Here is a 24,087-nt window from a genome sequence, read left to right on the forward strand (position 1 = left end):
GAGCCGTTTGGGATTAGTGATCTTAATCTGCATGTCGCCATGCAGAATAAATTTAAGCTTGGAATATCCACTTCCGAGTAGAAGTATTTCAAGCTCTCAGATGTGAGGATAATAAAATCTTCCAGGACCTTAACTTAGGTGGGCCTAAGGCCACTGAGTCTGAGCCACTAGTCCCTGTAACTGAAGACAGAATGGACCAATCGGCTGTAGTTATGAATACATAGACTGCACATTAACTATTTACCGAGGGGCTCACGGAGCAACAAGACTAACTTGTCAAACAGGACAATGTCCCTTTTTAGTCCTCATTAGAACATCGATTTGCCGATCGAAAATACATCAAATCTATGTTGACTCTTCCTGCTTTCAGTTGTGATAAGGGACCTGTTTCAGCTCGTGGTGGACGGATGGTGAGCGATTGGTGCTGCCCATGATGAGTGCTGTAAAATTCATGGGGGCCTGATTACTCCACAACTCACAAAGGTGCACGAGCACAGGGCCGTGTATTCGTCCGGTCCTTCCAGGTCTTTAGATTGCTGGCAATCGGTGGATTGGCTCACACTGCTGAAATGCACAGAGTTGTGATCCTGTTCTGATCACAAGTATAGTGCGCCCACTGCGGCATGGGCTTACCTCTATCACTGTAATAGCCTTCATGACGCTGTGCTGGGACAGCTCAGCGATGCTCTGTCGCCCTCGATAACAAACACTGACTCAGGAGATTGTGATACCTCTTCACGGACCCACGCACAGACGAACTTTGAGCAGGATTTGGTTAGTCAGCCCCTTGAGCTGCCTCCATCTTTCAATAAGTTCGTGGCTGATGTGATCACCACATCAGATTCACATTTTGCCTACCCCGGATAAACTTTGATTCCCTTTTTAATCGAGAATACATGCACATCTGCCTTGAAATATTGAATGAACCTCCCTCAACGGTGTCTGCAGAAGAGGTCCACAGATTCACGAAGCTCGCTCAGAAAAAAAGACAAAGATATAAAAATCCCGTCTGTTGGTTTGTTTCTGGGATGGTCTGTCTTTCTGCTATAATGTGATTTACGTAACAGACATGTATAGGAATATTTATATTTGTTTACTGGTATTTCTCTATATATGTGTCATATTGAAATCACTTCTACCTTTGCTGCTACACAGATTCTCTCAAATCAGGTGGAACATGAACCGTGCAGGCTGCCCGGATACTGACTGTGGATCGTCAGGATCGATTGCATTGGTGTGTAGCGTCAATATCCTCTTCAACCCTCATTTCAGCGTCCAACTGTTCCACTGGGTCTTAGTGGCTCCAGTCTGATACAAACGAACAGAACACAATAATAATTTCAAAATTCAGAATCAGCCTCATATCGAACAACGTAATGGCCACCTGCACCATCATCATTATTATTTCATTAACAATAATATCTGGTTACACAGTCAGGGGAGAATGGGGGTTTTCAGTGAAGGAAATACTGAGCAGCGAGATCATAACGAGGAGAGCGAGAGGCGGTTCCCACGATAGTTCCTGAATCAATCGCTCTTTAGCGCAGGCAATTATCTGTCAGAGCAGCAATCCAGATTCTGGTCCCACTGCACTGAGATCCAACCAATGACAGGAATCGAGCAGCGGCAGCAATGTCTAGAATATCATAATGTTGTTGGGGCGAGGCCATCAAACGGAAGCTGTGACCGGGGCACCGCAGACTCAAAGATGGAAAAGTGTGCGGCGGTTATCAGCTGTATTCGCAAGTGAGTAAGCGGAAATAGCGACAGTTGACCATCCTGCAGCCCGTGACCATCCTGCACCTGCTCAACTCACTGAGAACAATACAGTGTCGGAGGGGCGGGAAGGGGCCAGATTCAACTGACGCTACCTGCACCTATTCGAAAGAACTTTTTCTATTGCCCTTTTCACCCTACATTTAAATCACGCTTGATTTTCTGTTGTCAAGTTCTGACAATATCTCATCTCATCACATTTTGCGCCAGACTCCAAATGGTAACAACTCACAGTGCGATTAACGCCATTTCTTTGCGAATGGTGCGGTGGCCAAGAGGAAAGGCGTTGGTTTCGTAAACCAAAGAGCACGGGTTTGAATCCCGTCCGTGCCTTGGTGTCGCTGCTCGGTTCCCCGGAGCTATTTGTGCCGATCAAAGTCGTTTGATTCATCCTTTTCCACAAGCACCCGCAACAGGAAATATCATCCATGCTAATCCATCCCAAAACATTGAACCTTCAGTTAATGGAAATAATTCCGGACAATCTGGTCTCTAAGAAAACAAAATTCTGAGCACAACACATGAGGATCAGGAGGTCATGGCGGATTTGAGGAAAATAAACTACCTGGAAGGATGGTAGATATCCTTTAAATAGTACCAATGACATGGCACGTCATAGCATTCAAGGCCAAGTGCTGGCAAATGGGGCAGGTCCGGTGTTTTTCGCGTGTGGGTGCAGACACGATTGGCCGAAGGGCCACAGTCTGAACTGTGTGAATCTGCGATTCTGAGTGGTAACCAGAGGGACACCGGCTGCGGATCCAAAGACCCCTGAAGGTTGAGGGCAAGTTGTTAAGAAGGCTTATGAAATATTTGAGTTTATTTTCCGTTGAATATAAGATCAGGGAGGTTATGATGGAGCTGTAGGAACGCTTGTTGGGCCACAGCTGGAGTATTGTGTGCAGCTCTGGTCACTACACTGTAGCAAGGATTTGATTGCAGTAGAGAGGGTGCAGTGGAGAATCACCAGCATGATGCCGGGGGTGGAGTGTTTCAGCTGTGAAGATACATTCCAGGTATTAGGTTAATTCCACGAGTTACAAACTTCCACGTTTTGCCACGTATACATTTATATCCAGATATTGCCTTGTCTTTCACTGGAGCGTCGGTGGCAATCGGAGGAATGCTGCAATGAAGCAAGATGTGATAGTTTTCTGATAACAAGTACCGCGAACCGGCTGCGGCATAGCCTTCACCGCACCATTGAAGGATAACACACACTCACTCGGGAAAATGCAGGGCCTTTTCATTACCATATGAGCATCCGACGTAGGGGCAGGGAGTTGGCCAATCGGCCACTCGAGTTACTCCACAATTCAATGACATCATGGCTATGGTGACCATTGCCTTAGCTCCACATTCCGTATAACCCACGGACGCTGGTAGAGGTATAATCAGTAAGTTAGCAGATTCCAACAAAATTGTTGATGTGGTTAATAGTGAGGAGGAAAAACTTTGAATAGTGGCAAATGGACTCTGAAAAGTGTGAGGTGATGCATTTTGGCAGGACTAAAAAGGCAAAGGAATATACAATGAACGGTAGGACGCTGGGAATTACAGTAACCAGAGGGATACCGGCTGCGGATCCAAAGACCCCTGAAGGTTGAGGGCAAGTTGTTAAGAAGGCTTATGAAATATTTGAGTTTATTTTCCGTTGAATATAAGATCAGGGAGGTTATGATGGAGCTGTAGGAACGCTTGTTGGGCCACGGCTGGAGTATTGTGTGCAGCTCTGGTCACTACACTGTAGCAAGGATTTGATTGCAGTAGAGAGGGTGCAGTGGAGAATCACCAGCATGATGCCGGGGGTGGAGTGTTTCAGCTGTGAAGAGAGGCTGGTGAGGTTGAGGTTGTTTTCCTTGGAGCAGAGAAGGCTGAGGTATATTAAATCCACCTAATCCACCTATTCTGCATATTTTTAGCCACAGCATGTTTTGGGATTGAGGGAGGAAACAAAATCAGACAGGGGGAGATGCACAAACTCGTCCAAAGACTGATTGATTCTGGGTCCCTGGCGATGTGAAGTAGCAGTGCTAGCCACTGTGTCACCCCAAATAACCTAATTCTTTGACCACGTTTTTGACCACACAACCCAAATGTTCCTCGCAAACTCCTTGGGACATGTAATGATGGGAAAAGCTCGACATGCACATAAATTGCTGCATTTGTTGTAGTTCAGTGAGACCTGATAGTTTACTGAGTGAGTGCGTCTGTACACCATGATATGAACAAGAAGCAGGAGTTAAGGAATCAAAGATCAATTCGTCAATCTTATATCTGTTATGAATGTAAGTTGCAATCGTCAACTGTTATAGCTGTGCAAGTGGACCTCACCTCTTGCTGTTTTTGAGTGTTGTTTTCTTACAAATTATGTCACTCTGAGTATGGAAACTGAACTGCCCATGAGGACGCGACCCCTGCTGAGCAGCAGCTGGAACTGCCAGTGTGGGGTTTTCGTACGGGACCCGCCATATCTCTGTAGCAGTGTGGGCGCCATGGCACATAAATACACGGCGCTGTCGGAGACCATTGTGTTACTGATCGTTAGCTCGGTAGTCTTGTTCTTTTTATCAAACGTAGAAGAAAGCCGATCATTGAGGTCGGTGTTCCTTTGCACATTTTGTCCAATAAGACGAAACATGTATATTGGAGCTTTCCCGGGCTGCTGACTGTACCAGTACACATAAGGGTTAGATTCGCTTGTTTTCAAGGTGCAGGTTAATGTGACTTCACTTTCCTCTGTAACCGTTATTTCGGGTTTCCTTTGTTCCACGGTGTCCTGGTGGCTCCATTCTAACAGAAATAACAGCGATAATGACAATCAGAGTCAGCCTCATATTAAACAATCAAATGATCTCTAAAATAATCATTCTAATTTTACCAATAATAACATTTGTGTTACAGCAGTCAGGAAGACAATGGGGTGTTGCTGGGAAAGAAATACTTACCGAGAAGTGAGATAACGATGAGGAGCGAAGCGAGATGGTTCCTCATGATCCTTCTTGAGTTTGTAATTCTGCAATTAGATAAATCCTGTGTCAGAGACAAAAATACAGATCCCCGTCACGCTGCTGATCCGACCAATGAGAGGAATGAACCAGCAGCAGCAATCTCTCCAGTAACACAATTGGGTCAGAATGAGAGCAGCAACCGGAAGCTGTGGGCGGGGATACCGCAGTCTCAATATTGAGTGAAGTGTGCGGTGACTCTCAGCTGCACTCGGAACTCTGGAGCGGAAATAGCGACAGTTGAATCTTCACTGCACCGTGACCATCCTGCACCTGTTCATCGTGCAAGTCACTGAGAAGAATTAGATCGGGAAGGACATGACGGACTAGAATCTAGAATCTTCGAGTCAGGGATGAGGCCACACGATCTATATTGCCCGAGACACTTTGAAATCGTTATCTTATTCTTCTTTCAAAAACAGCATTTTCTATATACCCCGGTAATTCTATATGCCCCGGTAATTCCCTTTACATTTCCTTCTAAAAGTTATTGTTGAATCTTCTTCCTTTATTTAGACACGTCATCGAAAGTTTAGCAAAGCGCAGTGTCCCTCTCCGTTCGGTCAACTCTCAGCCTTTCGGGGGCAGCGGGAAACGTGTGACCATGTCGCCCTCTGGTGGATATAATCAGAACTTGACACCGTTCGGACACTTGATGAAAATAGAAAATCAGAATATCAATTCTAGGGGAATTAACGCAGAAGGGGAAATATACACAAAGCCTGCAGCTTGTCTACAAAGATCATCGACACCAGTTGAACAGAGGGGAAATATAAGTTAATATTGGAGCAAGGTTGTTGTGGTTTGTTGTTGTTCATTGTGCAGCTGAGAACGGGAAATACCGACAGGCAGGCAGCTGGGAATTTTCCTTCTTAAATTAATTTGATTATTGTTTTATGTCCTGGTAAGTGTTGCGCAAGCCTGGACATTCACCAACAGCATTTCTTTAGAAATTGACGCGACACAAACGCACACTGCCAACTGTACTAGTATATTTTCATATTAAGAATGAGTATAATTTATATAAAGAGGAAATCCATCCACACTTAGCACAATAGGCTAAATAGCTGGCTTGTAATGCAGAGCAATGCTCGCAGCGCGGGTTCAATTCCCGTACTGGCCTTCTCGAGCAGGCGCTGGAAGATGGCGACAAGGGGCTTTTCACAGTAACTTCATTAAAGCCTGCTTGTTATTATTCTTAAATGTAAGAGGTATAACGACAAGCAAGGTGATCCGCTGGTGAGAGATCTTCGACCCCCTCTGATTGTAACATCGCTGTGTTGTTATGTGCATAAACGCTTTGACAGTTTTTGTACAGGTTCAGCGGGTTCTGTGTGTCTGTGGGTCTCAGTGCGCAGTAATACACCGCAAGGTCAGTCAGTTGTACCCTAGAGACTTTCAGCGGAACTGTCCGACCAGATTCATCGAACTTCGCTGAAAAGCGGTTCTCTGGAATGCCCTCCGTTTTCTCGCTGTATCTGTTCCTCTGCAACAAGTACTCCAAGGAGCCGCTGGGATACTGACGGTACCAATACAGGTAAGGAACGTCGCTGCTTGTAGATGTGAAATTACAGAACAATTCAATGTCACCTCCTTCATGGACTGAGGTTTCAGCTGGTGTCTGTGAAACCGAATCTCCTCGGCAATAACCTATAAGAGCCAAGAGCGATAGTAAATGAAACAATGTCGCTCCATTATCTATCCCCATAATTAGCCGATCACTCCCAAGAATTACCTGGGAATTAAAGAAGTGTTAGCAGAAAGACATTCCCTACAAAATGTGAGTCAAGGAGGAGGGGTTTGAACAACTTTCAGCACTTTCCAGCGGGGTAAGATTAGGGGCAGTGGGGGAGAATGCGAATACCCAGAAGGGTTTTTAATGTTAAGTTCAGATCGGTCTGAATGATTGTTTCTGCTCTTAGAATCAAGGTGTGGATATTTCTGTGTTCTCTATACTGACCGCTTAAATATAAAGGATGAGATAGATGTGAAACGCAGAGTTACATAGCATTCGAACTTACCAGTTAAGACAGCAGCAGCTGTAAAGATAAAGGAAAAAGTAACAGTGAACATGTTCACACAGAGATGATGGCAGGTTTGAAGAGGCTTCTTCCACCTGAAATAGTTTTCATTCCAGAATTGGGTGAAGGTTGACTCATATCCAGCCTCTTTGCGGATTGGCTAGTTCTTGACAGAGACAGCAGGGGATAACCAATCAGCCCATTACTCTTCAAATCATCCAATCAACTTGCAGTTTCTGTGCTCTCTGATTCGTGACGTCAGTGCGGGGAGGAGAAAACAGTGAAATTGAACCTGAAATTGTTCCGTTCGAAATTGGTTATTATTTGATCCGTCCTATTGTGTAGAAGGCGGTGAACTTCCACAGGAGGACATGTTTGTTAAATAATTCTAAAAGTGTTCTCTCACATCTAGGAACTGTTTGTGTAGAGAGTCCACGGTTCGCCCATGAATATATCAAGTCGGTGACATATTTAATGTGGCATCAGTGCCGGGATTAACATTAATCTTTCTGCTGTATCCCGCTGCTGTTGTATATTTGTCACGGATTGTATGTTGTGAATATCAATCTTCAGTGTTCCTCTGACCAGACGGCACGCAAATAGTTTCAGTTCAGAACTTATTTATTCAAGCTATGGCAGGGGAGCTAAACACCCACAAGGTGATTTATCAGCACCCGGATCATAGAGAATACAGAACAATTATATTTTTTATATATTTCAGGTAATTAACATACACTAACAATGCACAGTGGGTAAAACTGCAGGCTCGTGCCGCCAGGGACCCGGGTTCAGTTCCGCCCTTGCGTGACTGTCTGTGTGGAGTTTTCACATTTTGTGTGGACTTCCTTCCGGTGCTCCGGGTTTCTTCCATAGATGTGCAGGTTAGGTGCAGTTACAGGGCGGACGATTGGGCCAAGGTAGGATGGTCTTTCTAAGTATCCCTGCAGACTCGTTAACCGAATGGCCTCTTTTTCCATTGTGGGGATTCTATGACACAAACAGCAGATGACATCGGGCAGCACGGTAGCACAAGTGGTTAGCACTGTGGCTTCACGGCACCAGCGTACCAGTTTCGATCCCCCGCTGGGTGACTGTGCGGAATTTGCATGTTCTCCCCGTGTCTGTTTGGGTTTCCTCCGGGTGCTCCGGTTTCCTCCCACTGTCCAAAGATGTGCGGGTTAGGTGGATTGGCCGCTCTAAATTGCCCTTAGTGTCCAAAAAAGATTAGGAGGGGTTATTGGGTTACGGGGGTAGGGTGGAAGTGAGGGTTTGATGGGTCGGTGCAGACTCGATGGGCCAAATGGCCTCCTTCTGCACTGTATGTTTTATGATCTGTGACAACCTGTCAACGCAATTCAGAGCAAAGCTCTTTGTTTTCTGATTAATTATATTAATGTAGAGGGAATTAAGTTGTTCTCCTCACAGTAGGAACGAGGACTTCAGTAAAGACAATGTTGGCACTGAATAGGACCAGTCTTTGAGGTGGGATAGGGAAGTTACATTTAATGTATTTATTTTGTCAGCGCTCGAGATTCCCTCAAAATAATCGGCTCAGCGGCGGCGTAAAGCAGAAAGAGTGCTGAATTGAATGAACACAAACAGGTATACAGCAAAACTGATCTACATATTGTGATTTCTCATATGATATCAGCTCACAGTCAATGAGAGGATGTGAAAGTGCCTTGCAGGTTTTTGTATGGACTGACTGTGTCTCTGCAACAGTGTGGGTCTCAGAGCACAGAGATACACGGCAGAGTCAGACACACGGACCCCGGTGATAGTTAAAGGAACTGTTTTTTGCTCCTGGTCCAAACGAGCAGAAAAACGGTCGGGAAAATGTGACGACTTGTCCCCCTCCGCCTTGCCGTACTTTCTCAGTAAATATCTCGGCGATTCCCCGGGGTACTGGATGTACCAGAAGAGGTAGGGATAGGTAGCGGTTGTGGAGTAATTGCAGTTCAATATTATCGTGTGTCCCTCCTGAACCGTCACATCAGGCGGATCCTGGGAAACTGAATCAATTCCCTTTATTCCTGAAATAAAGAACAGTCTGTATTAAACAATTGGGAGTAAACCTGATCAATGCACACAGGCGTATTGAACCGTCGACCCACCGGGTAGCAGAACCATGATTATCAGTAAAGGATATACGCAGCACATGGTATGTGGTGTTCAGTTCGACTAGCATAACAGAATGGTTTAAACTGCGGAACTTTTTATTCTCATATTTAAAAGTAAAAACAGACCACGGATTACTGCCCTTATTCAGACACTGAGGGTGCTGCTTACGACGGCGATTAGCTGATTTTAAAAAACTGATACGAACGGTCAACCAATCAGCATCACTCGTGTGAAATTAACTGATCCATTCTCACCTGCTTCCGCTTGACGTCCGCCAGAGGATATCGCTCTTCTCACCCCATCTCTCTTTGTGCATACATACAGGCGCAGTCACACGCACTCACACACACAGAGACACACATAGACAGGCACGCACACACTTTCTCACACATAGACACCCATACTCGGACACAAAAACCGACATACATGCAGACACACACACAAACAAGCACAGACATACGCTCACCGACAGACACACGCAGACATAAACATACACAAATAAACACGCAACAGACAAAAGCACAGGCAAACAGGCACACATATGAACACGCATGCAGATACACCCAAACAAACACACAAATAAAACAACGCACAGGAAAACACAACACATGCAGGGACACAGACACTGACGCACACAGACACATACCCATTCACACACACGCATTCGCAAAAACAGACACAAGGGCAAAGAGACAATACAGACACAAGGAAGCATACACACAAACAGAGACAAGCAGGCACAGTCGCAGACGCATCTATGAGGCACCGGCAGACACACACAGACGTACACATAAACACAGACACCAAATGGACACACACACATACATGAACACACGTAGACACACTGACACCAGCACACAGACACACACACATACACAGACAAACACAAGGACAGACACACATAAGGACAGACACACGCACCTACATATATCATAGGATACAGACAGACAGAAACACACGCACTAAGACAGAGATAAACAGATCTGCCAACACACACAGACACAAATAAAACAACACCAAGCAAGTACAAACACAGGTAGTTACACACACATACACTCACACACACTGGCACACACACATTCGCACACACAGACACAAATGCAGGCACGTAGAAACACAAAGACAGGCAAACATGCACAGGCACAAACGAACCAGCAGACATTCGCAGATACAAACACAGTCATAATCATAAACACTGACACACAGGCACACACACAGGCACGCACAAACATACACAAAAAACAAAGGCACACACAAACAAAACACAGACAAACGCGTACACAGACGCACACAGATATATACGCACACAAAATCACAGGCAATTAAAAACTCAGATACACACAGAACACACACACAAACAAACTTCCCCCTCCCTCGGCTTATTTTGGTTGTTGCGTGGCTGATGAGCCAGATCCTAGAGCAGCATCTTCAATCACTCACTTGGCAGGAGTTTCCAAAAAGTGGCATCGGCCCTCGGACGCTCAGTCGCAGGCATTGGTTTCTAAGGCTCCTTTCCCGGGCCTCCCCTTGCCGTCGGGTGTTCTCGAAGAATTGTGACTCTTCAATCAGGAGGTTCCTCCACATAGGTCTCTTCTGAGCAAAGGATTCCCAGAAATTGACTTCCATGTTCCATTTCTTGAGGTAAGCCTGCAAGGCGTCTTTTAAGAACATACTTTGCCCTCCTCTTGTTCGGGATCCTTCCTTGAGTTGGGTGATGAAGATTTATTCTGGCAGTCGGGACCGTGAAATCATATGGGCCGGACAGCGGAGTTGTCTTTGGATGATCATGACCTCGATACTGGTGCTTTTGACTCCTTGAAGGACACTAATGTTAACATGTCTGTCATTCCAGCTGATTCGGAGATAAAGTGCATTTGGATTTTGCGATTTACTTTAAGCTGAGTTGTTTACGCGTAGCACTGACGCCATGTTTATCCTTCGAAGCCTCAGTGATTATTTCAAATGGTTCAACAAAGTTTGCTGCCGTAGTTGACACATACAAGCCTCCTGTAAGCTAAAGTGATCTATCGGTCTGACAGGGTTTGCAGCGAGTCGATCACCCACCTTACCAGTGTATGATGCCAGAGGAGATGTGTGCCAGGATGCTGCGCTTCAGCAACTGCTTCTCTCGGACCTTGAGCTTGTCAATTAACACTAGTCAACACTCCCCTTCCCTCCCTCCATTCCCTCTTCCCTCCCCCCTCTTCACATCATCCCTCCAACTCTTCCCTCCCTCCCCTTCCCGCGCTGCCTCCCACAAATATACACAGCCGTTGTGTTTAAGTCAGAAAATATATTTTATTGCATGAAATTTGAAACGGTGAAGTCGTTTTATCTCATTGTTCATTTGAGAAAGTCAAACGGTAAGTTAAATGTTAAGTGGTTTCAAACTTCTGTATTTCGAAAATTATTCTTGGTCATAAATGTTTGACATTAAACTTTACAAGCTTCTACAAATGTCTTACTGACACATCAGAGCAAAGCATATAATTGAGATAATTATAAATGAAGAAGATAATGAAAGTAAACAAGGCAGAAACATTTAACACGGCGGCACAATGGTTAGCACTGATGCCTCACGACAATAGAGACCCGTCTTCAACTCTGACCTTGGTTGATGTGTGGTGTTTGTGCATTTTGTGCCTGCATGGGTTTCCTAGAACCTGGAATAGAACCATCGACTGGAGCCAATCAGTACATCAAGTCTGCACTGATCCTCTGAAAGAGTACACTACCTGTGTCCACTCCCTAGCCCTATCTCTGATACGTAACCTGTGCATCTGAAGTCGGAAGGGCAGGTGATTGGGGTGGTGAAAAATGCATATGGTACACTTGCCTTTATCAATCGTGGCATAGATTGTTAAAGCAAGGATCTCATGTTACATTTATATAGCGCATAGTTCAGAGGAGAAGTCACACCCGGGTGTGGTATATCTGCTGGTTAACGAACCCGGCAGAAGAAAGTGGAGGACTTGGCCAAGGACTTGATAGAGACCTGTGGCGCAGTAGCAGTGGAAGGATCGCGGAGACGGGAGCGCCAGTGCAAGTAGCAAAACCCCACAGGGAACAGTTGAATACCTTTATCAAGGAAGAGTTCTGCCAGCAGAGGAAGGAGATGCAGGAGGATGGCTCGAAGGCCATAGAAGGGGCTGTGACACCCCAAAGGGATCGATGGAGAGCGTGGAGCAATGCTGGCGGGTACAGAGGTCGCCGATACAAGAGATTGAGGAGGTGATGTCGGGCCACAGCGATCGGGTGGTGGCATTGAAGGCGGAGGTGGAAGGCTTAGGAGACCTTTGTAAGAGCAAAGGTGGAGGAGCAGGAAAGTAAGTCGAGAAGGCAAAATCTGTGGATAGTGGGCCTGCCTGAAGGAATGGAAGGTGCGAGTACCGCGAGGTGCGTTTCAACGATGCTGGCGGGTCTGGTGGTGGAGGGGGTGCTGGGCAAGGCCCCTGAGGTGAACAGAGAGCATAGGTCTTTGGGGCAGAGGCTTAGAGGCAGGAGCCGCTGCGGGCGGTGATCAAGAGGTCCCACAAGTTCGTCGAGAGGGAGAAGATTCTGCAGTCAGCTAGCGAGAAGCGGAACTGCGCATGGGAGAGGAACAAAGCCCAAATAAACCAGAACATGGGAGCTAAGCTGGCAAAACGGCATGTGGGTTTAACGTAGCCAGGGCGGTGCTGCATCGACAGCGGATCAGGGTTGGGGTGCTATACCCGCCGAAACTATGGCTGACCTGTGAATACCCGGAATGCTATTTTGAGACTCCAGAAGCGGCCAATGACTTTATCAAGGAGCATAAGCTGAGGATCACTGAACTGAACAATTGTGGGACGAGGTGCTGGTACTTTGAAGTAATTGAGATGGGGTAGAGCGGGGGTTGGAGGGAGGGGTGGGTTTCTTTTACTCCGATTTTTACTGTTGGGTTGACTAACCGTACCAGGGGTGAAAGGTTTGAAAGGGGACGGCTGCCCCCACTCCCTTCCTCCTCCCCCCCCCCCCCCACCCCATCCTGCTGCCTCGGGCTGTATTGTTTTTGTTTGACTTTGGGGAGGTGACCTGTGGTTCGAGATGAGTCGAGATGGGTGGAGGAGGGGGAGTTTATCGAGAACTTTTTTCACAGAACAGATAGGTGAGGGCGGGGGATGAGGGTAGTGGGGGGGGGGGTGGTCAGTCGGAGGAGCCTTTGGGAACGAGTTTCCACGCTGGCAGGTAATGCTGGTCAACGGAAATGAGGTGGGGGGAAGGCTGAAAGAAGTGGCTGTAGGGGGATGGGGGAGGGGGCGGGGGGTGGGAGAGGGTTGGGGCGGAGGGAGGGTTATGCGAGGTGGTGAGGTTTGATACGAAACATGGGAGGGGCGGAGAAAAGGGGCGTCTAGGATGGGTTAGGTACAGGGTGAAATTTTATTTTTATAAAACATTTAACTGAGGTATTTGTGATTTTGTAACAATAACAGAAGAAACCGTGTACATACAAATATATACACTGTGCAAAGGCCGTCTTCCTCACTCACAGGTTCCACCTTTCTTACACACTAATCTAAACTAAACTACCCCCCCCCCCCCCCCCCCCCACCGTTTTTGCTGACAGTTAATTTTGTCTAAAGAAGTCGACGAACGGTTGCCACCTCCGGGCGAACCCTAACGTTGACCCTCTCAAGGCGAACTTGATTTTCTCCAAATTGAGAAAGCTAGCCATGTCCGATAGGCAGGTCTCCGTCTTCGGGGGCTTTGAGTCCCTCCAAGCTAATAGTATCCGTCTCCGGGCTACCAGGGAAGCAAAGGCCAGAACGTTTGCCTCTTTCTCCTCCTGCATTCCCAAGTCTTCCAACACTCCGAAAATCGCCACCTCTGGACTCGGCGCCACCCTTGTTTTAACACCATGGACATGACATCCTCAAACCCCTGCCAGAATCCCCTAAGCTTTGGGTATGCCCAGAACATACGAACCTGGTTTGCTGGTCCTTCCGCACACCTTGTACACCTGTCTTCTGCCCCCAAAGAACCGTCATGTGGGCCCGGTGAACAACCTTAAATTGTATCAGGCTGAGCCTGGCGCATGATGTGGACGCATTGACCCTCTTTAACGCATCCGCCCAGAGACCATCCTCTATCTCTCCTCCTAACCCCTCTTCCCATTTGTGTCTCAGCTCCTGGGTGTGGATTTCCTCTGACCCCTGTCCCAGCCATACTCTGGAAACTACCCTGTCGTGTATCCCCCTTGGTGGCAGAAGCCGGAAGGTTGAGACCTGCCTGCGTAGGAAGTCCGGTGCCTGCAGGTACTTAAACTGTATAGGGTGAAATTAACGGGGTTAGAGCTGAAAGGTAAGGATGGCTGATAGTAGAGGCAATGGAGATGTAAGCCGCCGGTAAGGCTGATATCATGGAACGTGCGAGCGCTCAATGGACCGGTGAAGAGATTTCGGGTCTTTGCATACCGAAGGAGTTTAAAAGTGGGGGGGTGGGTGGGTGGCGGAGGGGGGGGGGGGGGGGGGGGTTAGCACGTCTTTCAGCAGGAGATGCTCCTACGCTTGAAGGGCCAGGTTAGGCTGAGGAAGGGGTGGGTGGGTCAGGTTTTCCACTCGGGGTTTGATTCAAAGTCGCGGGTGGTGGCCATGTGGATGAGTAAGAAGACGGGGTTTGAGGGCGCGAAGGAAGTAATAGACCCGGGTGGGAGATATGTGATAGTGAGTGGGGTATTAGCAGGTAAGCTGGTGGTATTGGTGAATGTGTATGCACCGACTTGGAACAATGTAGTTTTTATGTGGGTTTCTGGAACGATCCCCGACTTGACCACGCGCCAGTTGAATATGGGAAGATATTTTAATTATGTCCTAGAACCGACAGTAGACAGGTCGAGCCCCAGGTCAATGGATAGAATATAAACGGCAAAGGAGTTGGGCGGGTCTATAGAAAAGATGGTGATGGTGGACCCGTGGTGCTTCAAGAACCCAGGCGGAAGGGAGCATCCCTTTTTGTCACATATGTAGGGTTCAGGGTGGTTTTGGATGGGGTGAAGGAGGCAGAGTACACGGCGATAGTAATCTCGGATCATGCGCCCCACTGGCTGGAGATTCAGCTCAGATCGGCACGAGAGCAAGCGCCGGGTGGAGGCTCGATTCGGGTTGTTGCCAGATAGAGGGTATTGGGACAAAGTGCAGACTGTGATTAAAGATTATGCGAGGAGGAAAAAGCTGCAGGGGCATTCGATAGGTTGACAAAGGGGAAGGTGGTAGGACAGCTGCCAATGCAGGAAGATACGGGCCCTTCAGTTTTTGTCTTCCATGCTATGTGACAGTGTAGATCGCTCCCATTCAGGCTTTGTTTAAATGGGCAGATTATCTTATGAGGAATGGTTGGACAGACTAGCCTTGTATCGGCTGGGGTTTAGAAGAGGAATAGGCTACTTGTTTGAAATGCGGGGGTTGACAAGGTGGCTGTGAAAAGGATATTTCCTCTTGTGGCAGATTCTGGAAGTAAGCTTCACTGTTTCAAAATAAAGGTCGCTCACCCAAAGCAGAAGTAAGGACATTTTCTTTCCCCATCTTGAACTTTCTTCCTCAAAAGGCCGTGGATGCAAAGCCGTTGAATATTCTTGAGGCAGAGGTAGATAGGTTCTCAATAGGCAAGGGGGTGAAAGGCTGTCGGAGGTAGGTGTGAAAGTGGAGTTGAGGTTGATTTCAGCTCTGCCGTTACTTAATGATGAAATTCCAATTGGAGATGAGTCAGATCTACACTGTGTGAACTGTTCAATTTCACAGCGTCAGGGACAGGGGGTCGAATCTGACCCTGGCGAGTGATGAATTCCTTACTTGCACAGCGCCGTCGACCAAATCTTTAAACTCGGAGAGTCAGTAGGCAGTGAGCTGATACACCTCTGGGGCTTCTATCTGCTAGCCGGCAGGGAAATAGCTCAGATATTCACCCCTCGCAGTGGAAGGGCTGATCCATTGAAGGATGCTTAGATCAGCGCAATGTCCAACAATCTATATTGTCAATGCGTTGAGGCCAGCCGGTCACTGGGCTGCTACATAGAATGAACCACATTCACCTGCTCAGGTTTTCACAATTGATACTGGTATGTTGCTCAGATCTACCTTTCATTCATTCACATGTTTTATATTGCTGCATCATTTTTAATCGCTGTCTGCTTTCCTATTCTCTGTCTGTACTTTTTAAGGCACAACTATTCCCATCTGTCCTATCGTTTCTTCGGCCCCTCCACCGCATCTTTGTGATTCCTGCTGCCAGCTGGAGACTCACCCTATCTAATTCACACATTCCCTTTAGATCTTGTCATTTCTATGCTATAAGGTGATTTCTACCAGATTTGAAGAATTTTCAAAGTCTCAGTAACCTTTAATTCCTCGATCTGATCTTCCCATCCAAGCCTAATATGAAGGAAATAATGATTCGAACAGAAATATGACTGATAGACGAATAGTATATCTCTCTGTCCCTCTCCGATCAAGTTTTCGGTCTGATTTGATTCTGCAGTTAAGTTTTCTCAGCCAATCCTGGATGTAGTTTGTTGACGGTTTCATAGGAGGTTAATGTGGTTTCCTCTGTGTGTTTGAGCGGCCATCAACGTCATTTTTTTTACGTCGAATTTACAGTGCAGAAGGAGGCCATTCGGCCCATCGAGTCTGCACTGGCTCCTGGAAAGAGCACCCTACCCAAGGTTAACACATCCACCCTATCCCCAAAACCCAGTAACCCCACCCAACACTAAGGGGAACTTTGGTCACTAAGGGCAATTTATCATGACCAATCCACCTAACCTGCACATCTTTGGACTTTGGACACATTTTCTGATCCCAATCTCCCCGTCCAATGAAACAATCTCAAATCTGCCTGTGATTTCCTCAGATAAGATTTGAATGAGTTTCCGTGATCACCCGAATCTCTTTGACCAACAATATTAAATCTCTGAGGATGAAGACAGTCAGTAAGTGAGCACAGTCCATGGTGTGAGGGAGAATCAGTGAGGGAGAATCAGCGGTTTTATCTGATCTGCTCCACTCGGTCATTGTGCATGTTGTTTAATTTTAAGACGGCTCACGAAGAACATTAATATCATTGCCATGTGGGTGGCCTGTTAACACGGAGCTATTCGCTCTGAGCGGGAGATTTCCTTCGGTTGCTATTGTAATTGAAACATTATACTGATTGGACATTCGCGTATTTGCGATTACGGTCACACATCTCTCAGTGGAGGTTTCCACAGAGAGGTCCCAGGATATTTTCTCGATTATGTTAATCTGCGCCCTCAGTTCATTTGCCTCGTCGTTAAGACTCCTCGCATAAAAGCAAATGCAATCCAGCCTTGCCATATTGCCTTGTGTCTTCACTCTGCCTCCCACGCTGATTTGGTATTTGTCCTCTATTTGGCTGTTTATGACCCTGAGAAAAGTTTAACCAAACATACCCTGATGGACAAGCCAGTTCCAGTGAATAGAGCGAATGAGTGAATTGATCATGGTCAGTGTTTCTGGAGCTCGACTCAGCGGCTTCCCTGGTGGTCTAGTGGTTAGGATTCGGCGCTTTCACCGCCGTGGCCCGGGTTCGATTCCCGGTCAGGGAATTGTTCTTGTTGCTGCTATGTGAACTGTCACAATGATGTGTTCCATCGGCATTTCGTGTGAGGTCAAGATTAGGAATCAGATCTGGAATTTTGTTTTTATTCCATTTAACCGAGAATTCATTTTCCAGACATTCATCGTAAATTACGATTAATGTACAGGATTAGAACTTTCCTGGAGGTTCGAATCAGTTTTCGGATCTATCACCTTAACCAGTGAGCCAATGGTACAGCCCAGGCATGGAAACTAATGGTGTTCTGATAAAATCATAGCCTCAATTGCAGAATGAAATAATATTTACTTCTGACATTTTCAATTCTTTCCGCCCATGACTGATTCTCTCCGTGGTTCTCTCTGTGCAGTATTCTCTGTGGTTTACATAGTATAGAAATTGGGGGAGAGGAATAGACCGTTCGGCCCAACTAAATTGTGTCTGCGCATGTACTCCAGACCAGACTGTCCCCTCCCGTCCGATACTAATTGACCATTTCCATCCAGCTCCCTGTGTCCGTCTAGTCTGTTCTCTTTCCAGTATTTCCAAGTCTTCCCATAAATGTATCGATACTCTCTGCTCCAAGCTCCATGTGGCAACAGGTTCCATCTTCTCACAATCCTGTATTTAAATTTCTTCTACTTCATATCTGCCTCTGTTCGGTTACTCATATATATCAACACAGAAAACTGGTGCAGGAGCAGACCATTCTTCGAGCCTGCACCACCATTCAAATGTTCATGGCTGATAATGCAAATCCCATCTCACACTACGACTTTCTTTCCATTCCCCTCGCTCCCTTTAGTCGCAAGGGCCACTTCCAGCTCCCTCTTGAATATATCGAACAAACTGGCCCTCACTGCTTTCTGTGGCAGAGACTTCAATAAGTCGACAACTCTGTAAGAGAAGAAGTTCTGCCTCATCTCAGACCTGAATGGCGCATTCTTTATTCATCGGCTGTGACCCCTAGTCCCAACATCGGGAACATTCATCCCGCATCTAACCCGTGCAGGCCCATCAGGATTGTATATGTATCCAGGATTCTATATGTTGTATATGTTTCTATGAGATCCCCTCTCATTCTGAACAGGCGCCGGAATGTGGCGACTAGGAGCTTTTCACAGTAACTTCATTTGAAGTCTACTTGTGACAATAAGCGATTTTCATTTCATTTCATTTCATTTCTTCTAAACTCCAGTGAGTCCAAACCCAGTCGATCCAATCTTTCTTCATATGTCAGTTCTGCCATCCCGGAAATTAGTCTGGTGAACTTTCGCTGGACATGCTCAAAAGCAAGAATGTCTTTCCTCAAACTAAAACTACACACAATACTCAAGGTGCGGCCTCACCAAGGCTCCATATAACTGTTGAAAGCAATCCCACCTCCTATGCTCAAACCTTCTCTATCTGAAGGCCAGAATACCATAGGCTTTCCTCGTCGCCTGCTGTACCTGCATGCCAACCTTCAACGACTGTACATGTGAGGTTACCCTCCTTGGTGGCAAAGAGAAGAAGGCAGATTTGTCTTTGAATGATGGCAGTTTAGGAAACTGGGAAGTGCAACGAGACCTGGGTGTCCAGGTGGGACAGTTGTTATTGATACTCCACGAGGGCGACATGCTGGCGCAGTGGTTAGCATTGCTACCTCACGGCGCCGAGGACCTGGGTTCGAACCGCTGGGGCCACTGCCGTATAGAGTTTGCACATTCTCCGCGTGTCTGCGTGGACCTCACCCCAACCCAAACATGTGCAGGATAGGTGAATTGGCCATGCTAAATTACCACTTGATCTGAAAAATTATAAATAAAGACCATATGTATTTTTATATTGCATTAGATCTTGTCACCACCATGCCTCCCTCGTGGAGTATTAATAACAACATAACACAGTGTAGTATAAACAGTGGCCAAATCAAGTGCGATATGATAGGGGCAGCAGGGTAGCATGGTGGTTCGCATAAATGCTTCACAGCTCCAGGGTCCCAGGTTCGATTCCCGGCTGGGTCACTGTCTGTGTGGAGTCTGCACGTCCTCCCCTTGTGTGCGTGGGTTTCCTCCCACAGTCCAAAGATGTGCGGGTTAGGTGGATTGCCCATGCTAAATTGCCCGTGGTGTCCTAATAAAAGTAGGGTTAAGGGGGAGGTTGTTGGGTTACGGGTATAGGGTGGATACGTGGGTTTGAGTAGGGCGATCATGGCTCGGCACAACATTGAGGGCCGAAGGGCCTGTTCTGTGCTGTACTGTTCTATGTTCTATGAGCAGTGGCATGGTGTGTTACAGCAGTAACTGATACTACTATAATGAAATAAAAGAGAAAATGCTGGAAAATCTCAGCAGGTCTGACATCATCTGTAGGGAGAAAAAAGAGCTAACGTTTCGAGTCCAATGACTACTTTGACAAAGAGTCTTTCGACTCGAAACTTTAGCTCTTTTCTCTCCCTATAGATGCTGCCAGACCTGCTGAGATTTTCCAGCATTATCTCTTGTGTTTCAGATTGCAGCATCCGCAGTAATTTGTTTTCATACTATAATGAAATGATACACTAAGCTAGACAATGCCTCTGTAGTTTACGAGGTGCAATCTCAGGTAATACCACACAGCACCATGCATCATCGAAATATGAAAACATTTTAGATAGTAGTAGGAGAAGGCCATTCGGCCCTTCGAACCAGTTTCTCCATCCAACGTGATCACAATGGGTTCTCTATCAAAACTATACCCCAGCACATTTTCCACACACTTTGACACATTTAGTGTTCTATTTCCTTCTTAAATATATTCAGTAATATTGCCTGCACAGCCCACTGTCCGAAAAATGCTCATTTACAGATTTTATGGATCGTGCCTCCATTTTCACTGCACTTCTTGTTATTGCCTCTGAGTCATGTCTCGGTAATTACTCGCCCCAATGTTATCGGAATTAATATTCCACCAGCCAGCTATCAATTGTTTCTTCACTAGAAACTGTAAATTCATACTGGAACATCTGAAGGCACTTTCAGAATGGATGGTTTCCGAGGATAAACAAAGGGGTCTGCTGTGTGCACACGGTGCAGCATTTGCCTACGATCGGCTCGACCTCATACGCCCATGTTTGCGATTAATTATTTCAAGTTCTTTCCTCGCAAATATATTTCAATATTTGTGTATCAATGCAGCACTAAACACCAGAACACTTACAAATACGTAAACCACGTCAAAGTATCCGTCAACTAAAAGCACAATATGTCAGATATTGAAAGAGACAGATTTTTATCAGAGATCAGACTTCAGCTCAGAGTTAGGAAGAGGTGTTTTGATTGATGGAGGCGCAGAGAATTATCTTGGGGCTGGGAGGGACCGCAAAAGTTGCAGTCAGTAGTTCACCCCAGGGAACAAATTAAAGGCATGGACTCGTCTCTTAATTTGTTTATCACCGATCTGTAACTAAAGGGCATGTTGGAATTTAATTGCCCCTCTGGAGACTCTCACTGGTATAAATGAGGGACCATTTGGAAGTCTTGCAGACCTAGTATGTGCACCTTGCAGAATTCAATTGGTTCCTGAAAGACGATGCATGGACCAGCGAATGGACCATTTTATGCCATTTATTACCCGGCACTCGCTATTATTGGGGTCCCAGGTAAGAGCGGAATCTCAACTGCAATATTTATTTTTCTTCTGAATCTTCTTAACTCTTCCCTTTAAGGATCGTGCTGAAAGGTTTATTGCATTACGATATATTAGAGTGCATCACTTAATTTTGTATTACAGAGCAGGACAATAAATAGTCAATAAATTACCCTTCACACTTATAGAACAATTATTTATTAGACTGCAGAAATATGAGTTAGAATGTTTAGCATTGTACGGACGTTATATTGTTAAACAGTGCAACACATTTGCTACAAATCGTTATTGAGCTACAGGATGGCACAGGAATGGGGAGGGATTAGTCTAGTAAGCCACATGAGGTAAGTGAAACAATCAAGAGAATGCTGAAAATGAGGCTTTGTTAGGCAATCATAGAATCAGTTCAAATGGAGGCGATTCGAATATGTGCCAAACTCTGAAAAGAGTACTGCGCACAGGCTCAGTCCCCTCCGCTTTCCCAATAACCCCTTAGCCTCACCTAACCTACACATCTGCTTTAGACACTGAGGGGCAATTTAGAATAGCCAATCCAGCTAAACTGCACATTGTTGGGCTGTGAGAGGCACCCAGAGGAAACCAGACAGATACAGGGAGAAAGTTAAAAATCTCCACACAGACAGTAACCCAAGGTCAGAATTGAACCCAGGGCCCTGGCGCTGTGATCGAAGGCCATTTGCAATGGCTGAACGGGATGTGGTATGCGTTATTCATTAGGAAAAACAGTTTTGGATCATTGAATCATAACATTTACAGTGCACAAGGAGGCCATTCAGCCCATCGAATCTGCACCGGCCCTTGGAAAGAGCACCCCACCCAAGCCCACACCTCCACCGTATCCCCATAACCCAGTAACACCACCCAACCTTCCTGGACACGTAAGGGCAATTTCGCATGGCCAATCCACTTAACCTGAACATCTTTGGAATGTAGGAGGAAACCGGAGCACTTGGAGGAGACCCACGCACACACGTGGAGGATGTGAAGACTCTGCACAGACAGTGAACCAAGCCGGGAATGGAACCTGAGACCCTGGAGCTGTGAAGTAACTGTGCTAACCACTATGCTACCGTACCGCCCCTTTCAGTTGAGTTCACTGGCGATGCAAATTGGGAGGGTAGACATATGAAAGTGGTCAATAAGGGTTTGAGTAGCTCTTAAGCTAAGGCAGACTTTCAGACCGGCGATAAAATGGGCTGTGGAGAAATGTCGAAGTATGCAGTGTCGGTGCTTATGACCGACGGGTTTGGGAATGTGGGCGTTTGGAAGTTCAGCCCATCGTCAAACAAGACTTGAATATTGTAAATGGTCTCTAACTTTAGAGGATGGCCAGCCACGGGAATCGACCCAGTGGCCAGAGAGCAGAGTTTGTTGCAGGGACTGATTGTGATATTTGATGAATTGACAAACGTTTAATCCAGCATTGGATTTGCATCAAGTAGTAATGGTTTTGGAATAATTGAAATCTGGAGGTGCGAAATGGACAGGTCAGGAGGGTTTCGGTAGCGGAATGTATCAGGGAGTCGCTGGTTTTTGGAGTCTGCTCAGTGACGCCATTCTATTTTCTCTATTACAGCCAACTTGATGGCGATCATCATCCTATCCCGAGGACGGTGCGGACTCTCTCGCTGTATCACCTACTACCTGGTAGCGATAGCAGTGACTGATTTCCTTGTCATGGTCACCGCTGTTATCCTCAACCGGATTGGTGGCATTTACTTTAGGTACAGCGTCCTATCAATCACCCCCGGATGCGCTGTCAGCACCGTGCTCGTTTATGCGACCCGTGATGGTTCAGTCTGGCTGACCGTGGCCTTCACCTTCGACCGTTTTGTATCCATCTGCTGTCAGAGACTGAAGACCCGATACTGCACCGAGAAAACTGCATTGCTGGTCATAGGAATGGTCATTACCTTGAGCTACGTCAAGAACATCCCTTTTTACTTCACCTACCAGCCCTTGTACGTATTGGACGAGATTCCCTGGTTCTGTGATATTAAGTCCAGCTATTACACTATCCCATCGTGGCAAGCTTATGACTGGCTCGACCACATATTAACCCCCTTTCTTCCGTTCTTCTTTATTCTGATGCTCAACGCCCTGACTGTAAGGCACATTGTAGAGGCCAGCAGAGCCCGCAGGAGGCTCAAGGGCTCAGAGAGTGACGGAGATCCAGAGATAGCCAACCGCAAGAAGTCGATTGTCCTGCTCTTCGCCATCTCGCTCAGCTTCCTCCTCCTCTGGGTCACATATGTTGGACATTTCCTATACGTTCGGGTTACAGGTGAGGCCTACTTCACGGGTCTGGATTTCAATGACCCACACTTCATCTTTCAAGAAACGACCAACATGCTTCAGTTACTCAGTTCCTGCAACAACACCTTCATCTATGCAGTAGCGCAGACCAAGTTCCGAAATGAGCTGAAGAAGTTTCTCATTTTTCCCTTCGCCATTATCACTGGTTGCTTTAGGTTGAACAGTGCTTCATGATCATGTTAAAGACTATTAATATACTTAGATGTCGACAGAATCTGAAATCATATTTGTTTACAAAGATGTTACAGCCACACTATTTCATGCTCCTGAACAAAATAAACTATTTGCAAGACAATTTTATACTCCAGCTTTCGGAATTAACATGAGGTACATATGAAATAGCAGGCAAAGAGTGGTCGAACAAACCACACTGCACGTTCAATGGCAGCTGTAACAATTTTTAAAAAATGCTTATATTACAGTTTTTGATATCATACATTGTACAATGGACAAGGGTATGTGATGCGATTACAATATACAAGGACTTTACACCCACCCGCACCCACTCCTTGACCACCTCTGGCCCCTGTTTTTGTTGTTTAAAGATACTTTATTCGATCAGATAACGTAAAATAGGTGAAAGTCATCTATTTACATCAATGCAGCTCTTTCCCCTTCGCCTTCTCTTCTCCCACTTTGTAGAT

At 46.3% G+C, this 24,087-nt stretch overlaps 1 protein-coding gene and 2 non-coding genes across 3 annotated transcripts; all 3 read left to right on the forward strand.

Annotated features, from left to right (window-relative positions):
* Positions 1–2,037: 2,037 nt before the first annotated feature.
* Positions 2,038–2,109, forward strand: trnat-cgu. Its single transcript has one exon. It is a non-coding gene; the product is annotated as a tRNA-Thr (tRNA).
* Positions 2,110–17,435: 15,326 nt separating this feature from the next.
* On the forward strand, positions 17,436–17,507 carry trnae-uuc. The gene has a single exon. It is a non-coding gene; the product is annotated as a tRNA-Glu (tRNA).
* A 5,204-nt stretch (positions 17,508–22,711) lies between these two features.
* On the forward strand, positions 22,712–23,617 carry LOC119959897 (probable G-protein coupled receptor 139). Its single transcript, XM_038787918.1, has one exon. It carries the CDS (start codon positions 22,712–22,714, stop codon positions 23,615–23,617), a length of 906 nt encoding a protein of 301 aa, XP_038643846.1.
* Positions 23,618–24,087: the final 470 nt, after the last annotated feature.

This window comes from Scyliorhinus canicula, unplaced genomic scaffold (assembly GCF_902713615.1).
Source record: "Scyliorhinus canicula unplaced genomic scaffold, sScyCan1.1, whole genome shotgun sequence".
Lineage (NCBI taxonomy): Eukaryota > Metazoa > Chordata > Chondrichthyes > Carcharhiniformes > Scyliorhinidae > Scyliorhinus > Scyliorhinus canicula.

Coding starts and splice junctions, on each gene's coding strand:
- LOC119959897 (XM_038787918.1), top strand. CDS start 22,712: ATGGCGATCATCATCCTATCCCGAGGACGGTGCGGACTCTCTCGCTGT.